At 40.0% G+C, this 22,659-nt stretch overlaps 1 protein-coding gene across 1 annotated transcript in view; it reads right to left on the bottom strand.

Moving 5' to 3' along the window:
- Positions 1–1,659: 1,659 nt before the first annotated feature.
- SLC12A8 (solute carrier family 12 member 8) overlaps positions 1,660–22,659 on the bottom strand; it is a 147,322-nt gene continuing 126,322 nt past the window's right edge. The window contains exons 15-18 of the mRNA XM_032149947.2: positions 13,732–13,829; positions 13,072–13,189; positions 7,335–7,395; positions 1,660–3,086 (exon numbers count right to left, since the gene is read on the bottom strand). Of these exons, the coding sequence (XP_032005838.2) occupies positions 2,924–3,086; positions 7,335–7,395; positions 13,072–13,189; positions 13,732–13,829 (440 nt within the window). The 3' untranslated portion in view covers positions 1,660–2,923. The remainder of the gene's footprint in view (positions 3,087–7,334; positions 7,396–13,071; positions 13,190–13,731; positions 13,830–22,659) is intronic.

Here is a 22,659-nt window from a genome sequence, read left to right as displayed (position 1 = left end):
TTCCTCATTTGGCAAAGCCTTTGCAGATGTGATTAAAGTATGGCTCTTGAGATGTGGAGATGATCCTGGATTATCTGGGTGGTCCCTGAATGCAATCACATGTACCCTCACAGAAAGGAGACAGAGATAGACTTCATATACACAGAGGAGAGGGTGATTTAAGATGGAACAGAGAGATTTGAAAATGTTGGCTCTAGAGATTTGGGTGATGTGATCACAAGCCACCAGAAGCTGGAAGAGGCAGGGAATAAATCCCTCGTGGAGCCTCTGAAGGGAGCTCAGCCCTGCTGACACCTCAAATTCACCTAAGTGTTACGATTTCAGATGTCTGGCCTCCAGAACTGTGAAAGAATACATTTCTGTTGTTTTTAAGCCATCCAATTTGTGTAATTTGGTATCGTAGCCACGGGAAACTAGAACAGCTTCTTCTTAAAAAGGGCCTGGGTAATATACCAAAAAAATTAGCCAGGCATGGTGGTGTGTACCTGTAGTCTCAGCTACTTAGGAAGCTGAAGTGAGAGGATCACTTGAGCCTAGGAGGTGGAGGCTGCAGTGAGCTATGATCATGCCACTGCACTCCAGTGTGGATGACAGCGTGAGATCCTGTCTCAAAAATAAATAAAAAGGTCCTCCAATGTCACCCAACTTAGCCCTTCATAGCTACAACCTTTTTCAGCATTTCTCCTTCCTACATGCCTACTGCCAACTCAGACTCTGCTTTCTAATGATGCTCAGAAATCTGGTATTTAACTAAAGCCAGATTGTGAGAACAGTAATCATAAATGAAACCTCATCTTCCAGGAGAGAACGTTAGGATCTAGCTGACCCTTCATCCTGACTTTCCCAGCCCTCACCCACGCTAAGCCCCATACATTCAACAGCTCAGCGTTTCTCAAAATGCGGTCCAAGGACTGCCTGCATTGAATCACCTGAGGCACTTGTTAAAGATGTAAAGTCTAGGACTGCATCCCAGACTTGCCAAATAAAAGTTTAGGAGTGAGGTGCAGAAATCTGCACTTTTTTTTTTTTTTTTTTTTTGAGATGGAGTTTCACTCTTGTTGCCCAGGCTGGAGTGCAGTGGTGTGACCTCAGCTCACTGCAACCTCCGCCTCCCAGATTCAGGCGATTCTCCTGCCTCAACCTCCCAAGTAGCTGGGATTACAGGCGCCCGCCATCACACCCAGCTAAATTTTTATATTTTTAGTAGAGACGGGGTTTCACCATGTTGGTCAGGCTGGTCTCAAACTCCTGACCTCAAGTGATCCACCCGTCTCGGCCTCCCAAAGTGCTGGGATTACAGGCGTGAGCCACCACACCCAGCCTGAAATCTGCACTTTTGACAAGCATCCCAGGTGACTGTTAACACACTGACTCATGAGAACCTCCACTATAGAAGGAGCCAGAAGTGATCTAACAATACTTTCCTCCGTGGCTCGATGGCGAAGCCTCTGACCCTGGGCCAAGTGCTAAACTTTTCTGGGGAAAGCTACTGCCATTGCCCCTGGTACTGGGTGCTTGTGATGAATGTCAGGCAGAGCTCATAAGGAAACCAAAAGAGTCCTGTCCCCTCATGCCCTTCATGCTGCAAAACAGCTGCAAAGGCATTCCAGGAGTTGAGGACCACAAATTCTTTTGAGAATATGAGTCACCATTAGGCAATTCATGTTAATTCTTTAATTAAAAAGACCCCCACTAAACAATAATAGTTTACAAATGCGTGTACCTTTTGATCCTGCAATTCCACTTTTGGGAATTTATCCTAGAGATACACTTTATGCTTGCACATTTGTACAAGATTATTCACTGCAGAGCTGATTGTCATTGCAAAAGATTGGAAAGAATCCAAATGTTCATCATTGTGGAACTGGTGAAATAAATTATAACATATTTATACAATGAAAAAAATGAAGAAATGGCATATGAATTGATATGAAATGTCTCCAAGATAGATTGTTAAGGGAAAAAAGCGAGGTGCAGAACATGTGTATAACATGCTAACTTTTGTGTATAAAGAGAGAATGTGAGACTCTACATTCCCATTTGCTTGTATATCCATAAAGAAATGCTGGATGTATGGATGAGAACAGTGGTTACCTCTAGGCCAGGGTACACAGGAACTGAGCAGGTGGAGAATAAGGATTGGAGGGAGACTTTTCACTCTATATATCTTTTGGGTGTGGAACTGCGTGAGTGTATTATTTATTCAAAAATAAATAATACAATAAAATATAAAACATACACTTATTGTGGCCCTCTGCACAAGCAATCTGGTTGTGGATCAGTTCTAGTTCTCCACACCTGGGAGTCTTGGTGTCCCCTGCTAGTCTTAGTACCTGTGTAGAGCTCTTCAGACTGGGTGTTGTGTTGCAGAGGCTGGCACCATTCCTTATGTCACCCTGGGTGAGACGTGGTCCTCAGAATCCAGATTTCCTTTTTTGTCTTTTTCCTTCTTCCACATGTTCTAAGAAAACGTCGATTTCTGGCCAGGCATGGTGGCTCACGCCTGTAATACCAGCACTTTGGGGGGCTGAGACGGGTGGATCACAAGGTCAGGTGTTCGAGACCAGCCTGGCCAACATGGTGAAACCCTGTCTCCAGCAAAAATACAAAAAATAGCTGGGTGTGGTGGTGCATGCCTGTAATCCCAGCTACTCAGGAGGCCAAGGCAGGAGAATTGCTTGAACTCGGGAGGCAGAGGTTGCAGTGAGCCAAGATTGTGCCACTGGACTCCAGCCTGGGTGACAGGGCGAGACTCTGCTCAAAAAAAAAAACTAAAAGAAAATGTAGATTTCCATTGTCCAAAGTGACAGCGGGAGGATGGGCCTTGAGTTTCTCAGGTTGGAGAAGCAGCCCCACGAAGGTTCTGGGCTTGGGTCCACTGTGCATGGGACAGCTCCAAAAGAGGAAGGTCCCAGAGCTGCATCTAATAGTGAGGCATCAGCTGCTCCCGGCTCATGAGGGAGGAGTGGTGGTAGCGATCCCGAGTGGCGAAGTCTGCATTCTCCTGGGTGAGCTGAGTCATCTCCATGTCAACCTTAGCCAGGGACGGCGCCAAGATGATCTGCTCCTGAGGGGACCGCAAGCTCCTGCAGTGAGAGAGACACAGAGGATGGTGAGAAGGTCAGAACAGAGACTGAACAGAGACAGAGGTGAGTCTACTGGGCATAAAGAAATTATTTGTAAACACACATGTATTTAAATGTCTAAAACATAATTGTTGAAAGGTATATGTACAAATATATATGAACTCAAAGCATGAGAAATACAAAGTATCAAATAAAATAAAAAGAGAGAGAGAGAGTGATATTTACCCTCCCTAAGTAGAAAAGTATAAAGCTGTACCTACCTGATAGGAAATAACCAACAAAGAGAGGTTTTGCCTTCCAAGTGGTATCATGTTGGGGCTCTGTAGCTTTTCTTTGCTTTTTTTGTCAAAAATAATGGAATGGAGAGGCTGGAAAATTGACAAGAGTGGAAAGAGAAAATTCTCGTAGATGTATTGAAAAGAAAGTTGAATAAGGAGTGATTTCAAGAGCTAAGGCTCACACAGCAAGCAGCTAAGAGGGACTGCAAAGGCTTTTGACACCAAGGTGGCCTCAAGTGAAGAGCAAGTCCCATATGGATTCCACTGTCACTGGAGTCTCTGCATACAGTTGCGGTTGGGATAAACTGGGAAAGAAAAATGTTAGGGATGCATAGGGAAAGTGCTAAGAGGAAGAAAGGAGTGAGGAAAGCTCAGGCTGGCTGCCCGGGCAGCTGCTACAGAAGGCAGACCCAGTCACAGCTCTGTCCCTAATCAGCTAGGTGGCCTCCAGAAGCCTCTTTACCTTCTTTCGTCTCTATTTTCTCATCTTCCCAGGTCTCTTCCAGTTCCTATAGTCTGTGTTAGGTCCTTAAGTCATACCTTAGACACGGATTTCCTCTTAAAATTTTTACTCTAAAAGAATCATCTACTTTATGAGTAGTAAGGTTCAATTGTTTGAATATGGAATATATTTGAGAGTTGCGAAAAGGTAGAAATCTAATGTTATAGATCTGTGGAACTTAAACAGAAAGTTTCAACAGACTCTGGCCAAATGTCCTGCTATAGAAGTTCAGATCACATGACTATGGCATTACAGCCAGTTGTTGAGAACATGTATAAATTATATAGGTCTCTGAGGGTTCTTGAGAATTGAACTAACTTCTATAAAGGCTGAATCTCCAAAAAGGTTAGGAGGTGACAAAAATGTCATACCAGTCAATATGTAAGTGTTTTTGCTAATGCTTTTGTTTTGATTTTTTAGGTGAAACCATTACATTCTTCTGAGTCTGGAGAAGTAAAATACTTCACTCTCTAGTCTAGAATGACTCTCGAATCCTCATTTGGACAGTTGCTAGTGCTTCAAGAAACAAAGACTTCTCAACGACAGGCTCAACTTCACATAGTTCGTGGGAATTGTAGGCATAACAGAGGAAGTAACCTAGCCAAATTCTTCTGCCAAAACACATCCTACATTCTTCTTCTTCTTTGGTTTTGAAGAGCATTTTGGGGGTTATAGTTGGGGACTGGGAGGGGAACTCAAAACTACAAAGCAGAAACACAGCAACCAATCTCTATTTTTATTTTTTATTTTAATTATTTGAGACAGAGTCTCGTTCTATCACCCAGGCTGGAGTGCAGTGGTTGATCTCAGCTTACTGCAACCTCTGCCTCTCAGGTTCAAGCAATTCTCATGCCTCAGCCTCCCAAGTAGCTGGGATTACAGGTGTGCACCACCACACCCAGCTAACTTTTGTATTTTTAGTGGAGATGGTGTTTTGCCATGTTGCCGAGGCTGGTCTCGAACTCCTGGCCTAAGTGATCCGCCTGCCTCAGCCTCCCAAAGTGCTGAGATTACAGGTATGAGCCAGTGCATCTGGCTAATCTCTATTTTAAAATAAATCACCATTTTTTGGTTCTTTTTTTTTTGAGACATGGTCTCACTCTATTGCTCAGACTGGAGTGCAATGGTGCGATCTCAGCTTACTGAAACCTCCGCCTCCCAGGTTCAAGTGATTCTCCTGCCTCAGCCTCCTCAGTACCTGGGACTATAGGCACCTGCCACATGCCTGGTGACAGGGTTTTGCCATGTTGGCCAGGCTGGTCTTGAACTCCTGACCTCAGGTGATCTACCTGCCTCAGCCTCTCAAAATCCTGGGGTTACATGTGTGAGCCACTGTGCCCAGCCTTTCTTGGTTCTTTCAACCTCCCGAATAACCATCCCAATATATCGCCCAGCAGCCATGGTGAGGCCAATAAGTTTGATGTTGACTTAGCTGAGGCCTCTGCCGCCCACCTCACAGCCCAGAGAGCCTGGTGTTTGTGTTATGAATGGTGTGGACTGATTCTACTCCAACCAAAGTACTGTCCTTTTCTAAGAATAATCTCCCCCTAGTACATTCTTCTTTCTACATAGCACTGCTGTGACCTCCAAGGTGAAATCCTAGGAATTCAGAGTACAACATAAGGACTGGTGACCTCCCGTAGCATTTTTAGGCTTTAAAACCAGAAATGACTAAAAATATTCCTGTAAATCAGGCAAGGCAAAAAAATAGTCCCACCCACACACCACTTGCAGCTCCAGAATCTGTAGGCAGTTTTACACAGAATCTATTTCCATTTAAACTCTACTCTTTCTCAGGACTGGGTTGTAGGGGAGAAGAGATCAGTGAAGAAGTGTTGTGACCTGGCTCACCCAACCTTGTGCATCAGACAGGACAAGAGGCAGAAAGATCACTCACCCTCTCTGCAGTTCCACGAGACATTGAGCCCAGCTGGCCCAAGTAAGCAGATGACAGAGTGCTCCCCATGCACCCCAGCCTCCATCCCTGGGCCCTCTCCCTGCTGGTTTCTATAGCCCTTGCTACTGCTTCTTGTCATCCCAAGCTCCAGCACGAAGGCTTTATTTCTTGTGCCTTCTTGAATAGATCGGCAATTGTTTGAGAAGAGTTGTCTTAAAAAGGATTCTTGGGAATGGAGAGTGTTTAATGGGCATGGTGATGATAGCACAGCAATGTGAATGTCCTTAATGCCACTGAACTGCACACTGCACGTAAACATGGCTAAGATGGTACATATCATGTTACATGTATTTCACTTTTTTTTTTTTTTTTGAGATGGAGTCTTACTTTGTTGACTAGGCTGAAGTTCAGTGGCACGATCTCGGCTCACTGCAACCTCTGCCTCTCGGGTTCAAGCGATTCTCCTGCCTCAGCCTCCCTAGAAATTGAGATTACAGGCACGCCACCATGCCCAGCTAATTTTTGTATTTTTAGTAGAGATGGGGTTTCACTGTGTTAGCGAGGCTGGTCTTGAACTGCCGACCTCAGGTGATCTGCCCACCTCGGCCTCCCAAAGTGCTGAGATTACAGGTGTGAGCCACCACGCCCCTCCCTATTTTACCATAATTTTTAAAATGAGGGGAAAAAAGGATTATGAAGTTACATCTGGGATCAATGGGAAAGGATCCCATGATCCACTAGCAATGTCTGGACATGGAGGGTGGAAATATTAGCAAGTACAACCCAGACATCTAGAGTCTCAAAAACAAACCAACAAAATACAACCAAATGAACACTTGGTTGGGTTCTGCCTGGAATTTCCTAGCCTGCAGCTCTAGCTCCTCACTAATATTGAAAGGGGACGGAAGGGTGGGTGTAATTCCCCAGAATCCCAGGGCCTTAAAAGGTAAGAAGCAGTGGTACTGCAAGAGTGGAAGAGGAGTGAGATTAGGGCACATGTGAAATATACCTTCTCTATGAGGCTTCTATTTCTCAGGAAAGTTTTTTTCCCCTTTCCTGTATATCTGACCATGGAGGTCCCAGGGAAATCCTCCAGGATCTCCACTTTATTTCTATACTTGGCCTCTGCACTGTCCCCAACCTAGTCATGTCAACTACGTCTGACTCAGATGGAAGAATATGCGTCCTGGCATTACATTTCCCTTAGGCTTTAATCTTGTGTGTGATTATGCATTGATGTTAATGTGTCTTAGACTGTAAACTCATTGAGAGTAGTGACTTATCACTCCAGCAACCAGATTCTAAATAAAGCCTCTGTTCTTGATGGCTGAGGATAAGAAGGGAAGAGGACATGAGCCTAGAGGAAGCTTCTGATGAGCCGAATCTGGGGGCTGAGTGTGGTGGAGTGCAGACAGGAGCAACATCTGAGTCTCCCAGAGGTGCCCAGTTGTTAGGTTCTCATGCCACAATCCAGGCCCAAGCCCAGCCCAGCCAGGAATGGGACACCCTTGGCACCTCCCAGGACTCTGGACACTCATCCATTCTGATACTGGCTCCAAGTTGGCACAGACCTGCAGGAGGGGAGCAAGAGAGACCTCATCCACCGGAAAAAGCTGAAGTTGGAGGCTGATCCTGCAGGGAAGACATATACATAACCATTTTTGAAGGTTCTACATATGCATCTAGAAGCTCAGTTTTAATAGGGTGAATGCATACCCCAGTACACACACACGCACAGAATTAACACAAATGTTTTCCTTTTTTCAGTCTAACCAAATAATAGTCATTGTAATCCTCCATGACAGCAGCCTACTAAGGACTTTTACTCATGTGAATCTTTCAAAAATTTATTTCCAAACTCCAAAATCACTCCCAAAAAACTGGATAAAGTGCTACAAAGACAAATGCAGAAGACTTGCTAACTTTAGTCTTAAGAATTAAAAAACTTTGATAAATTTTTTAAGATTCATACTGAGAAGTGTTGAATACACGCTGTAAAATTTTCTACTAGACCATATACTGAGAATAGGGAACATGTCTTTTTCATCCTTATAATCATCACAGTACCTCACAGGATCTGGCACTTAAGAATTTTTTAACAGGTGTTAAGTGAATCAAATAGTTCCACATGTAGAAATGTTAGAGCTGAAGTTTGAAGTGACGTTGTTGTTGATTCTAGCCAAATAATCCTGACATCAAACACACTGATTTGAATAGGGTTTATCAATTGAAAAAAATCCATTCCTCCTTTGGTGTAGGTTTAAAAAAATTCACATAGTAAATTATATATAACTTTAGAGAAACAAATCAAACGTGATTTTAGAAAATGCTTTTCTAAATTATACATGCATATAATTGAAAATTGATTGATTAGATAATGTTCAATATATGATCAGGAAAATAGCATTATTTTAAGAGGCTTATGTAAGAATCTCCACAAATATCAACAGTATGCAGCTGATAACGTGTTTCCTCAATTCATTTAGGCCCTTATGGCTAAAGGGAAGACAAATCTTAGATCTGCATTTGCAATTGCAAAGAGAAGATTTCTAATACATTTTGAGATTGTCAGAAGGAAGAAAATAAACATTTTATTAACTCACCCTACTTAAGTGTGATAATTTAGATTCTAAATTATTTTAATTTTAGATGGACATTGGCCTGAAATTTGATTTCATGTTTTCCTATGAATAGATTTCTAGGAAATAATTGAAATTTCTTAAGATCAAACTACTTTTTAAGAAATAAAGAAGCAATCACTGAAGTAATCATTGTTAATTAAAATATATTCTATCCATGAAGTCAGCTAACATAAGGACCTCTTCTTAACATTACTGTTTTTCTAAATCATTATTTTTAATACACACGACTTAAAATGTTTGAAGTGCATTTCTTTCAAAGTGTTTGAAGTGCATCAGACTATTCTAATTTTGAAGAACCTTTTGAGTCGGAGTCTCACTCTGTTGCCCAGGCTGGAGTGCAATGGCTTGATCTTAGCTCACTGCAACCTCTGCCTACTGGGTTCAAGCAATTCTCCTGCCTCAGCCTCCTGAGTAGCTGGGATTACAGGCACCTGCCAGCATGCCCGGCTAATTTTTGTATTTTTAGTAGAGATGGGGTTTCACCATATTGGCCAGGCTGGTCTTGAACTCCTGACCTCGTGATCTGCCTGCCTCAGCCTCCCAAAGTGCTGGGATTACAGGCGTGAGCCACCTCGCCTGGCAAACCTTTTTTTTTTTTTTTTTTTTTTAGTTTGCCTAAATAGTTATGGGCTATTTGATTTAGTTAGTAGTTGTAACAAGTTGCTTTATTTTAACTTGGAGCATCATAGGATTTTGCTGAAAAGGGCTCTCTAATGTATTTTTAAACAGCTTTATTATTAAGGGATAATTGATATGCAATAAACTGTTTATTGGCTATATTTTCTTGTTTTCTATATTCTGGATGCCCTGGCATTTTGGATCTTGATCTTGGAGAGTCTAGCTAATTCCTAGATACTGAATAGCAAACAATTCTCCAGTGGGTGGGCTTTTGATATAAAACCAACCAATCCAGGGCCCTCCCCTTAATGTAGTTCTTTATCTAACTCTCCCACACCAAGCCAGTATTACCCCGCCCTAAATCACACCAGGACGAGACAACTATAGTTCATCCCTGTAGCCCAGAGTCTGCTAAAATTACTGGAATTATTCAATCCTAGCCTTACGCAGTTTACCTACCCTGCCTTGCTCATCCCTTTCCACAAAAACCCAAAAAAGGCTCTAGGCCATGATCTCCCCTCTTCCTCTTCTGCCCCATGACTAACCCTGGTCCATCCCCACGTGGCCCTGCATGGCATGCCAAGCTTCCTGTTTCTAACGATCTTCCTCCTTCATGACAGTCATTTCCAGGTCTGTGTGTTTTACCACACCTGACTAAAACAAATCCTGGGTACATCTGCAGAACAAACTGCATGTAAAGACAGTCCATGACTTACAATTATTCTTTACGATTGGTTTATCAGGACATAATCCCATCATTAAATCAAGGAGTGCCATATTTAAAGTATACAATTTGGTCTGTGTGTGTTTATGTGTATACATATATACACACATCCAACCATGTGTACACTGTGAAACCATCACACAAGCAAGATAATGAATGTGTCTAGCACCTCCAAAAGTTTCCTCAAGCCACTTCATAAGATCTCTCTCCCATGTATCCTTACTCCACTCCCATTCAAAAGTATCCACTGATCGGCTGTCACTATAAATTAAACCCAGCCTTAAAAGTATTTTTTGAAGGTCAGAAGTCCTTAATTTTTATAAAGTCCAATTTATAAATGTTTTCATGCTTTTGTTGTATTTAAGAAATCTTTGCTAACTCACAGTTGCATAGGTTTTTCTCTTACATTTCCTTCTAGAAATTTTATAGGTTTAGGTTTCACATTTAGTTCTAATATCCATTTTGAGTTATGTTTTTACATGGTATGATATATAGATGGAAGTCTACTTTCTGCATATGGCTGTCTAGTTGTTTCAGTGCCATTTGTTGAAAGACTGTTCTTTCCTCCCACTGAATTACCTCTGAATCTTTTTCAAAAATCAGTTGACCATATATGTGTGGGTCAGTTCCTGAATCCTCTACTCTGTCCATTGATTCACTTGTCTAGCTCTTCCACATTACACTGTCTTGATGACTTTAGCTTTAAAATCAGTCTTGAAATCAGAAAGTGCAAGTCTTACAACCTTATTCTTCTTTTACAAAATTGATTGGGCTGTTAGGTCCTTTGCATTTCCATATAAATATTTTAGAATCTGATTGACAATTTCTATAAAAAGGCAGCTGAGATTTTTGACTGGGATTATGTTAAATCTATATACAAATTGAGGGATAATTAAAATTTTAAGAATATTAAGTCTTCCAATTCATGAACGTAGTATATCTCTTCATTTATTTCTTTAATTTACTCTTTGATTTTTTTTCAGAAATGCTTTGTAGTTTCCTTTTCTCATCTGTAAATATGGTGAATTACATTGATAAACTTCAAATGCTAAATGAACCTTGCATTCCTGGAATAAACCCACTTGATCATGGTGTGTTATTCTTTTTACATATTATTGCATTCAATTTGTTAAAATTTTGTTAAGAATTTTTGCATCTATATTCATGAGATATGTTAGTCTATAGTTTTCCAAAGAGGTTGTATAGAATTAGTATTTTTTCTTCCTTAAAGGTTTGGTTGAATTTATTAGTAAAGCATAGGCAGAGGCTTTTCTCTCTGGTAAGGTTTTTAATGACCAGTTTAATGTCTTTAATAGATTACCTGAATAGCCCCATATCTATTTCTTCTTGAGTGAACTTTGATAGTTTGTATCTTTCAAGGAATTTGTCCAATTCATCTAAGTTGTCAATTTATCAAGAGAAAGTTGTTTATATTATTCCTTTATTTCACTTTTAATATCTATAGGATTTCTAATGATGTCATCTCACTCATTCGTGGTATCAGTAATTTGTGCTTCTTCTTTTATTCTGATCAGTCTGGCTAGAGGTTTATCAATTTTACTGATCTTCTCACATAATCAGTTTTTTGCTTCATTTGCATTCTCTATTTTTTTCTGTTTTACATTTTATTAATTTCTACTCTGATCTATTCTGACTTATTATTTCCTTTTTTCTTCTTACTTTGGTTTAATTTGCCCTTCTTTTTCTAGTTTCTTAGGTTGGATGTTGGGATCATTGATTTGCACATGTTCTTCTTTTCTAATGTAAGCATTTGATGCTATAAATTTCCCTTAGCTACATCCCACAATTTTGCTGTTCCATTTTCACTTTTATTCAGTTCAAAATACTTTGTAATTTCACTCTGCTTTCCTCTTTGAATAATGGATTATTTATTTTCTGTATTTTAATTAGGGGTATGTAATATTCTTTAGTTTCTAAATATTTGGGGATTTTCTTTCCTTTTTTTAATTCTTTTATTTAGGAGACAAGAGTCTTGTTATTTTGCCCAGGCTAGCCTCAAACTCCTGGCCTCAAGCAATTCTTCTGCCTTAGCCTCCAAAGTAGCTGAGACAACAAGTGTGTGCCAACTGTGCCTGGCTTATTCAAGGATTTTCTGATATTTTTCTGTTATTTATTTCTAATTACTCACCCCTCCGGTCAAAGAGCATACTCTGTTCCTGAATTGACTTGAATACTTTTAAATTTATTGAAATATTTTTTATGTACTAGAATATAGTCTCTCCTGGTAAATGTTTCATGTATAATTGAAAAGAACATATATTCTGCTGTTTTGGGTTAGAATGTTCTCTAACTGTTAATTAGGCCAGGTTTGTTGATAGTGTTATTCAAGTCTTCTATAGGCTTACTGATTGTATACTTTTTTATCAATTATTGGGAAAGAGGTATTGAAATCTCTGACTACGGTTGTGAACTTTTCTATTTCTTCTTGTAGTTCTATCAGGTTTTGGTTTGTGTATTTCAAAGCTGTGTTTTTCAGTGCATAAACGTTAAGGTTTGTTATGTCTTCCTGATGTGTTTTTCCCTTCAGCTTTATGAAATGACCCTCTTTATCCCTGTAATATTCTTTTCTCAAAACTCTACTTTGCCTAATGTTAATATAGCTACCCTGGCTTTGTTTTTCATTAGTGTTAGCCTGATGTATCTTTTTCCATCCTTTTAACATGTTTGTGTCTTTACATTTAAAGGAGGATTCTTGTAGGCAGCATATAGTTGGGTCATGCTTTTTCATTCAATCTGACAATCTTTGGCATTCAATTAGGGTGTTTAGACCACCAATATCTAGTGTGATTATTGATATGGCTGGGATTACATATACATAAACCATCTTGTTATTTGTTTTTTGTTTGTCTCATTTGTCCTTTATTATCTTTTTCTGACTTATTTTGATTGAGTACTTTTTATCTCCTTTATTGGCTTAACTATAACTGTTGTGTTATCTTACGTTGCTTTAGGGTTTATAGTATGCATTTTAAACTTACCACCATCTATCATCAAGTGATGTTATAGTATTTAACAAACTATAAGAAACTTACAACAGTATACGTTCTTTTCACTCCTAGCTGTTGGACTATTGTTATCCATTTTGCTTCTACATATCTTATAAACCTCACACTAAGTTATTATTTTTATTGGTAATCATTCACATGCTTGTCACAGTTCCCCTCTGAGACTATAAATTATTTGAAAATGGGATTCACATCTGAATCAGTGTTGGCATTCAATTGATAATTCAAAACCTTTTTTTTTTCCAATGAATGGTAAAGAGAATGAGGGAACCAGTGGCAAAATGGCTCTGCTGCTTACCAAGGCGAAGCCCTGGACTGGCCCGGCCGATGTAGAAATACACGATGGCAGCAACACCCATGTTAACCAGGGTATACACCCACTGTATCACAAACATGATGAGAAGGGACCCAACAGCCTGTGAAAACAGAGTAGGAAGAGCAAATCACCTAATGGCTTTCTACATGGTAAGCAAGCCACAAGGCTAATGTCTTCAGCAACAACATTCCCTCTCATCAACTTCCGATCACTGAAAAAGTCTGAATTGAAGTTTATGAATAATTCAAAAAACCTCACTTAAGCAGATATTTGGGCAGATACCCTCTGAAAATAACTCTTTAATTAAAACTTTCAACTAGATATTCTATCTTATCTCCTTGTCCCATCCTTCCCTATAAGAAACAAATTAGGATGAAAGTATGATAACTTGGTGTACCTTAAAATTTGGTAACCCAGAAGTTATCATAGACAATTATTTAAAAAGGAAATTATTGATTAAAATAAGCGGTTCGTTAAATGTAATCTTGCTATATGTAGTCTCATCTAAATTCTAATAAAACAGGCAAATCACATTGCTTCTAAGTAGGCCCTCCATCTTTCCTCCCCCTCAGCCCAAGATCACACATGTGTCCATCTGAACTCTGTCCCAAGAACAACTGAGATCAAGATGAAGTTACTCACCCCCAACAGGGAGACCCAGGGGTTGCACATGTGGGTATAGAAAGAAGTTGATCTTCTCCAGACATCTTGTTCTTGGAGCCTGGACTTCAGGAAGAAATCTAAAAAATAGCCAAAGATTTGGCTGCCAAATTGCTATCAACTCTCTACTGTTTTTTAGGAGAAAATACCTATGAGCTCCTCTTCCCCAATTTTGTAACTTAGCCTAAAAGACATCTCCCAGGGCTTGCTCTTGGAGAAGGCAGAAAGAAGTGTTTATGGCCTCCCACCAGCCAAGGATCTGAGAAAGAAAGGGAAGAGAGAGAGAGTGGAGAGGAAGGTCCTCTGATGCCCAAGGCACATCTGTCCAGATATGTCATCTGGGGGAATTGGAAACTCAGCTTTCCCCTCTTTTTCAGATGTAAGAGGTTAGAGTGGGAGAACTAGACATCTGGTATTCTTGGCTCCCAGGTGTGACCACTGGGACTGCTGGGGCAGGTTGGCTTTTGTCTAATGAGAGATGGTCTTTGCTACCTTCTGACTCTGAAAGTTAGCTCATGTTAGACCTGTCTCAGGTATCAACCAGAAACTGATGAAGGAGAAAGATGGAGGCAGAACAGCTCCTCTGATTCCTTCCTCTGGCAATTGAAATGGCTGAGGGGAAAGGGGCCCAGCAATAAACAAATGCATGGTCCTGCCTCATCCTTTCAGGCACAACAGGGCTTCTCAGAGCTATGTCATGTTCTATTCAGCTCTGCATTCTCAGTTTACAGCTGGTTCCAGAAGCGCTCAATTTAAAAATAATAATAATTTTTTAATGTCAGAGTAGTGAAGTTTGGGCTTTTAGTGTAAGCCTCACCCAAACAGTGTACACTGTAGCCATTAGGCAATTTCTCACCTCTCAATACCACCTTCCTACCTTTCCAAGTCTCCAATGTCTATTACTCCACAATCTGTGTAATGTGTACACATTATTTAGCTCCCACTTATAAGTGAAAACACGAGGTATTTGACTTTCTATTTCTGCAGAAATGCTCAATTTAACTATGAAAATGCATCTAGATTGTTTAACAATATGGTCTAATCACCATGAACACCACAATAATGTTTCAAACAAATGATATGTTGGATTAACTTCGCTGTATGTTTATACTTCATTTCAACACTAAAACTTCAGGTGTTCTCAACCTTCATAGTTTGTTGCTCAGGAAATATAGTAGAAAGCTCCCTACGTAGCCCTTCTCTGTTCTCCAATATCAAATTTCTGCTTCAGCCAAACTGTCTTGACTGTGCCATCTCCTCTGCCCAGCCCTTCCTTCTTCACTACGGTCCACATCCTGTCTCATATACCAGTGTTCTTCCCCACCTCAACCACTCCTGACGTGTTGATTCCTGGAATCTATCTGGGATCCACGTCTCATGGATCCCCTAGCCCTCTGCTTATCTAACTCCTATGTGTCCCTCAGGTCTCAGCTCAGTTATCACTTCCTCAGGGAAATCAGCCTCCACAGGAAAATCTAAATATGTTCCCTCATACCATTAATATTTCCTTATGACCCATTTCCTCCACAGCACTTATCATCATTTGTAGTTGTATACTTATTTACATGTTTCTATGCCCACTGGATTATATGCTTCATGGGGGCAGAGTCCACATCCATCTTGAGCCTAGGGCTTGGCATGTAGCAGAACTCACTAAGTATTCCTAGTCCAAGTCTCCCATCCTCTCTGATCACTGTTGCTTTATGACCTAGCCCCTTTGAAGCACTTGCCATCAGACTATTTCACACCCTACCCTTTATCATTACAGTCTTTTACCAACTTGTCATTCTTCTCTTGCTTGTTAAATATTTCAGCCCCTGGCTCACCATCTTTTTCTCTATCAGCATCCATTGTCATCCTTGGTGACTTCTACAAAAACAACTCATCCAAAGCCCTTCTTTCACGATTCCTTGAAATCCTCTTACTAATAATCTTTTCTTTCACTCATCCCAACCATCAACTCTCTTAGCTGCACTTGCAGTGTGTCATTACCAGTAACCTTACATTTCCTAAATCACGACTTTAAGCAATCTACTCTCAGCCCATAACCGCCTTTAAAAACAATGTTAAGCTCATTTGCTCTGCTGTTCCTCATTCCAACCATTCATAGTCTACAGAGGGACCTTTAGATAATTTGCCTTAGTATGTTTTTGATTTCCATCACCTACCTCCCGCTTTCCCTAACCTCTTACCTACCACATCTGCTCCCATGCTTCAGCATTACTCAGCAGCCTCATACCTAGGCAACTCATCCTCCTACTCTCTGATAGAACAAATTTACAAGCTCTCCTCTCCAAAGAGAACTTTTTATGTTCTCTCATCACCCAATCAGCCAATTCACTTGCATCTATACCCTCTATTCTGCCTTCCTTCCTTTCACGGTGGATGAACAGTCTCTGATCCTAACTAAGGCCCATCCCTCCACTTGTGCAAGGATCCCATCCCTTTTGGCCTGTTCAAGGACTTTGTTCTCACATAATCAATTTTTCTGTCCCCTAAAATGAATCATTCCCATCAAATACAAATATACTGTCATCTCTCCCACCTAAACAAATGTCTACAGGTCACCCCTAGTTATTGCCCTATTTCTGTGTCTCCCTTGTAGCAAACCTCCTCAAAAGAATTGCCTATGCAGTCTCTGTATCCCATTATTTCCCCAACCCACTCTTATGATAGTATCCACTTTTCCACTAAAACTACTCTTGCCAAAGTTGCCAATGATTTGAATCTTTTCAAATTCTGTGGTCAACTCCTAGTCCTCATCCCATTTGATCTTTCAGGCAGCATCTGATACATGTGATCACTTTCTCCTTCTTGAAACAATTTCTCCTCTAAGATGCCTCACTCTCTTGATTTTTCTGTCACTGCCCACTCTCTCAGTCTTCTTTGCTGGCTTGCCTCCTCCTTCCAGCCTGAAAATATTGGAGTATTCCAATATTCAGTCTTCAGCACTCCTTTTTGCCATGTATACCCACTCCTAAGAGATTTATTCTAGTCTCATGGCTTTAAATGCTACTGATACACTGATGACTCCAAGTTTACATCATCCTTGACCTCTCCCTTGAACTTAAGTTTTGAATAGCTCATTGTCTTCTCAGTATCACCCATTAGTTGGCTAATAAGCACCTTAAACTTCACATGACTAACACAGAAATCTATTCACCTCAAATCTTCATTTGAATAAATAACACCACCATTTAACACAAACATGTAAGATTCATCCTGACTGCCTTTTTTCTCTCACACCTATACTTATTCCATCTGTAAACATTGTTGATTCTACTATCAAAATATATTCTGAATACAATGACTCCTCACTGCCTCCATTGTTCCCATCCTAGTCCAACCCACTTTCATCTTTCATCCATTTACTGCAGCGGGCTCCTGTGGTACAGACCACAGCTAGAGTACAGTCCCCAGGATTTCTCACTGTTAGGTATAACCATGTGACTAAGTTCTCAGCAACAGAATGTGAACAGAAGCAGTGAGTGCCACTTCTGGCCCAAGGTCTTTAAGAGAATGTGTGCCTCTTCTCTGTGCACTTTCCCCTTCCTCTGCCTGAAATCTGAATGTGGTAACTCAGTCTTGACTCTGCACATGACTAGGTCCGAGGGCATAGTGAAGTCATACAAATGGCAGGAGCCTGGATCCCTGAGTGGATGCATGGAAGAGGGGCTCCCACAGAGTTGGAACACCCTTCTTCCACTGTAAAGCAAGTAAATAACATTTTTTGGTTATCTGTTTAGCCTACCCTAATTTATATACCTCCAAATTGGCCTTGGCTCTCTCTCTTACCTCTAAAAGCCAGTGATCTTCTTAAAGCCTGACTCTGGTCACATTGTAGCTGTAGCTAGAACTTTCAGAGCCTTTCATCACACTCACAATGGCCCACATGGCCCTATACAGCACTGCCCCCCACTTTCCTCACTGGACCCCTCTCATCTCTCTTCCCTGGCTCACTGCTCTCCAGTCACTACTGGGCCTCTGCCATTCTTGATGAGTTGCCAGTCCAGTTCCCACCTGGACCTTTTTACATGCCAGGTCCTCTACCTGGAACTCTTCTTCTACCTCTCTGCATGGCTCACTGCTTCATGCAATTCAGTTCTCCATTAAAATATCATCTTCCCAGTGAGATCTTTTCTAATAAACCTATCTGAAACAGTGCATCTTCCTCCCCACCCTGGTCTCTCTTTATCCCATTACTCCACTTTATTATTATTCATTATACTTATCACTTATTGACATCACAGTGTGGTATTTGCTTGTTTATCGTATGTCTTCCCCTACTAGAATGTAAGCTCTACAACAGCAAAAACCTTCTATGTCTATTCAGCATGTTCCCCCAGCACTTAGGACAGTGTCTGGAATGTACGAGGTGATCCACACATGTGGGTGAATGAATAAATCATTCTACACCTTGAGAAGACTTCATTCTCTCAACATCTATTTGCATTCATCATGTGCCTCCAAGTATTATGCTTATCTTTTTATACATCTCTACCTTCAGGGATAAAGACCCTCTTTTATTTTCTAAATGCCAACTCTAGGCATTTAGAAGTTTGTGTATAGGAAGTGCTCAGTAAAGTCTCCTTAATAATTATGGATTAAAATAAAGTCTGCAAGATTGATCTGAATGGATGGCTCTATTACTTTTCAAAAAATAAATATTATGTTATGATTGCCATTAATTAAATCGTATAGTTTTAACAATTTAATTATATTGGTTATTTGTTTAGCTTTGTACTTATCACTTATTGACATCACAGTGTGTATTTGCTTATTTATCATACGTCTTCCCCTACTAGAATGTAAGCTCTACAACAGCAAAAGCCTTCTATGTCTATTCAGCATGTTAAATTGTGTAGTTTTAACAATTTAATTAATGGCAATCATAACATAATTATTTTAAAAATTGTTTAATTTTAACAATTTAATTAATGGCAAACATAGGCTTAGTAAAATACAGTTGCCCTCTTGGTTATTAAGAAGGAACATTAGGCCGGGCACAGTGGCTCATACCTGTAATCCCAGCACTTTGAGAGGCCGAGGCAGGCGCATCACGAGGTCAGGAGATCGAGACCATCCTGGCCAACATGGTGAAACTCTGTCTCTACTAAAAAAAATACAAAAAATTAGCTGGGCATGGTGGCACACGCCTGTAATCCCATCTACCTGGGAGGCTGAGGCAAGAGAACTGCTTGAACCCAGGAGGCTGAGGTTACAGTGAGCCAAGATCACACCACTGTACTCTAGCCTGGGCAACAGAGCAAGACTTCGTCTCAAAAAAAAAAAGAAGAAACACTATTGGTTAAGAACTTATATTTTTGCCTCTCTCTGAGATCTGTCACCTATTAAAGCTCACCCTTTTACAACACTTGATCTTATACAACCTCAATTTTACTGAACCTAAAGGGAATTGTGTGTGTGTGTGTGTGTGTGTGTGTGTGTGTGTGTGTGTGTGTTCTGACGAACTTGGGCAGAAGTAGTAGGAAAGGTTTGTCCTCTAGGCAGCCACAATGCTATTTTATATATCAGCAATGTAAGGGAGAATTTATGCAAAGATGCTCAATGACTCTTTGAATAGGTACTATAAAATAGACAATTATTCGTAATTCTGAATAGCTAGGGTTTCAAAACTCTTCCAAAGTGACTAAAGGAATTTTTTTTCTTGTCTCAGATTTTGCTGGAAAAAGCAAGTTGTACAAACTTGTCAGAGGGGCAGGGGACAGCTTCTCATGCTAGAAATAGGAAGTTACAACTAGGCAGGCAAATTTATTTATCAAGCCTCTACTCATAAAACAAACAAGCATGCATCGTGCATGTTAAAAATGTCAAACATAACAAATATAATGCAAAATATTAAACTGACTTTTAAAATCTAGTGATATGTCTAAGTTCTATGTTCACAGCAGATATAAACTCTTTAAGCATAAAGGAAGAAACCCCAATTACGTTAATTTTTAAATAATAAATTTAAGTAATTTTATAGAAATTACTTAAATCTTAAACACTCTGTGAAAATTCACTTCATATCTTTATCAGAATAAGTAAACACATAGTTCTAATTAGCATGTATAAACTGATAATGTATATTGCCATAGTCCACACAGAATCATGTTTAAATTCCATGTGGTATTTTATCATGTTGATGTTATAATTTGCTTAACCACTTTCCAAATGCTGAGCACTTAAGTTATTTCTAATTTGTCATTAGCACAAACAATGCAGCTATGACAATCTTGTACACATTTTTTGGTTTGTTGTTTGGCTGATTTGGGGCTGTTTCCTTGATAAACAGTTCCCTCAAATAGACTTACTAAATCAGGGCAATTAAACAGTTTTGTGTTTCTTGTTACATCCTGAAAGATCATTCTCCACAAAGAATGAACCAGAGGGACTTCTAGCCATGGCAGTATGAAGAGGTCAGTGAATCTTCTTCACACACGCACACACACACAAAAGTATAAAACTAGACAAAATAATCCAAAACAGTTAATTCAGAGCTCCAGAAATTTACCAGATGAGAAGTATTTATTTTTCAAAAATTTCTAAAGCTGAGGGTAAGAAACACGAAAGCCTGTAGGCTTCTTGCCTAAGCTGCTCCCATTAAGCATGAAGCTGATCAGAAACCAGCAGTTTGCTGTCAGAGGGGCAAAGTTGATTTGAAGCCAGGGCAAAAGGCTGTGGCTTTATAGGCTAAATATGATGAGCACAGTAGAAAAATGAATGGGGAAAATCCTTGCTAGCCTGAAAGTGCAGACCCAGCTAGGGTGAGCAGAAGACCAGCAGAAATTTAATGGGGAGATCCTGGAAATGAAAGCACCATTGAAAGACTAGATAACCTCCCCACATTTCCCTGGATGACTAGAAAACTATGCCCATGCCTGGGGAGGCCTGAAAGAACCTGGCAAAACATAAAACCCAGAGGAGAATGGGGAACTAATTGGATCCGACTTTGACTGTGCTTCCCAAGTGACACACAGATCCACTGGCAGACAGCAGAGCCTTAAGGGCTATGCAGACACAGGGGGCAACCTCCTAGGAAGCAAGGCTAAACAAATAAAAATAAGAATAAAAAGATACTAATGATATCAGCAGCCATACACCACAGGGGAGGCAGATGCCACAGTTGAAATCCAGGCAATTTTACTAAAATAAACAAAAAACCAAAAACTCAGAAATAGATATCAGAATAAAGAGTTGCTACATTATTTAAATTGTCTAGTTTTCAACCAAAAATTACAAGACATACAAAAAACCCAGAAAACTGTGATCCACACTCAGGAAAGAAAAACATCAAGTAAAAGAAACTAACTGAGTAGGTTCACATGTTGTATTTAGCAGACAAAGACTTCAAACTTCAAAGCAGCTGTTAAAAATATTTTTAAATAATTAAGGAAAAATATAATGTTAATGAGAAAAAAATTAGGATGACAATGACTTTAAAAATAAAGAATACCAACAGAGAAATAGAAACCGTAGGCCAGGTACAGTGGCTCACGCCTGTAATCCCAGCACTTTGGGAGGCTGAGGCATGCAGATCCCCTGAGGTCAGGAGTTTGAGATCACCCTGGCCAACATGGTGAAACCCCATCTCTACTAAAAATAAGAAATTAGCTGAGAATGGTGGTGGGCATTTTTAATCCCAGCTACTTAGGGGGCTGAGGCAGGAGAATTGCCTGAACCCAGGAGGTGGAGGTTGCAGTGAGCCAAGATCGCACCATTGCACTCCAGCCTGGGCAACAAGAGCGAAACTCTGTCTCAAAAAAAAGAGAGAGAGAGAGAGGGAGAAATATAAACTATAAAAAAGAACCAAATGAAAACTCTACAGTTAAAAAGCATAGTAACAGAAATGAAAAAATGTACTAGATGGGATCAACAGAAGATTTGAGATGACAGAGGAAAGAATCAGTGAACTTCAAGACAAAAACGATCCAAAGAGAAGAACAGAGGGGGAAAGGTGGAAGAAAAAGAGAGTCTCAGAGGCCTAATGGGAAATGTCAAGTATATCAACAAATATGTAATGGGAGTCCCACAGGGACAGGAGAAAAAGAAAGGGCAGAAAAAATATTTGAAAAAATATTAGCCAAAAACTTCTCAAATTTGATGAAAAACTTTAATCAACAGGAAAGAAGGAATGAATCAATTGATGTTGCCTCTAGCAATGTGTACATACGCCTAATTATCACAAATCTGCTATTTTTATTTAAATTTTTATAGCTTAATAGATATGCAATTATACATATATATATATATTTATTTATTTATTTATTATTGTTTTTTAAAAATGGAGTCTTATTCTTATTGCCCAGGCTGGAGAGCAATGGCACGATCTCAGCTCACTGCAACCTCCACCTCCCAGGTTCAAGCAATTCTCCTGCCTCAGCCTCCCGAGTAGTTGGGATTACAGGCATGTGTCACCACGCCTGGCTAATTTTTGTATTTTTAGTAGAGATGGAGTTTCTCCATTTTGGTCAGGCTGGTCTCGAACTTCTGACCTCAGGTGATCCACCCGTCTTGGCTTCCCAAAGTGCTGGGATTACAGGCATGAGCCACCATGCATAGCTTAATGATATCTTAAAGATGATTTAATTTGTGTTCATTTAATCAATATCATGGCCTAGTTCAAAACAAATACTCATTGCAAGTGGTGGCATACACATTGTGTAGTGGTTAAGAGCACAGGTTTGACAGTCAGACTGATCTGGATTCAAATTCTGACTGTCTCCTATCATGAGCAAGTGTTTAACTTCTCTGAGCCTCAGTTTTATCGTCTGTAGAAAGACAGAACAATGCCTGAATCCGGGCTTCAGTGAAATCATTCATATTAAATGCTAATCTCAGTGCAAGGCACATAGGATGTGCTCAGTAATTGCTGGCTATTTTTACCTACTAATAATACTTAACAAT

The sequence above is a fragment of the Hylobates moloch genome, unplaced genomic scaffold (assembly GCF_009828535.3).
Source record: "Hylobates moloch isolate HMO894 unplaced genomic scaffold, HMol_V3 SCAFFOLD_4, whole genome shotgun sequence".
Lineage (NCBI taxonomy): Eukaryota > Metazoa > Chordata > Mammalia > Primates > Hylobatidae > Hylobates > Hylobates moloch.
Note: the sequence above shows the minus strand (reverse complement) of the source record. Positions and strands in the feature narration are given on the sequence as shown.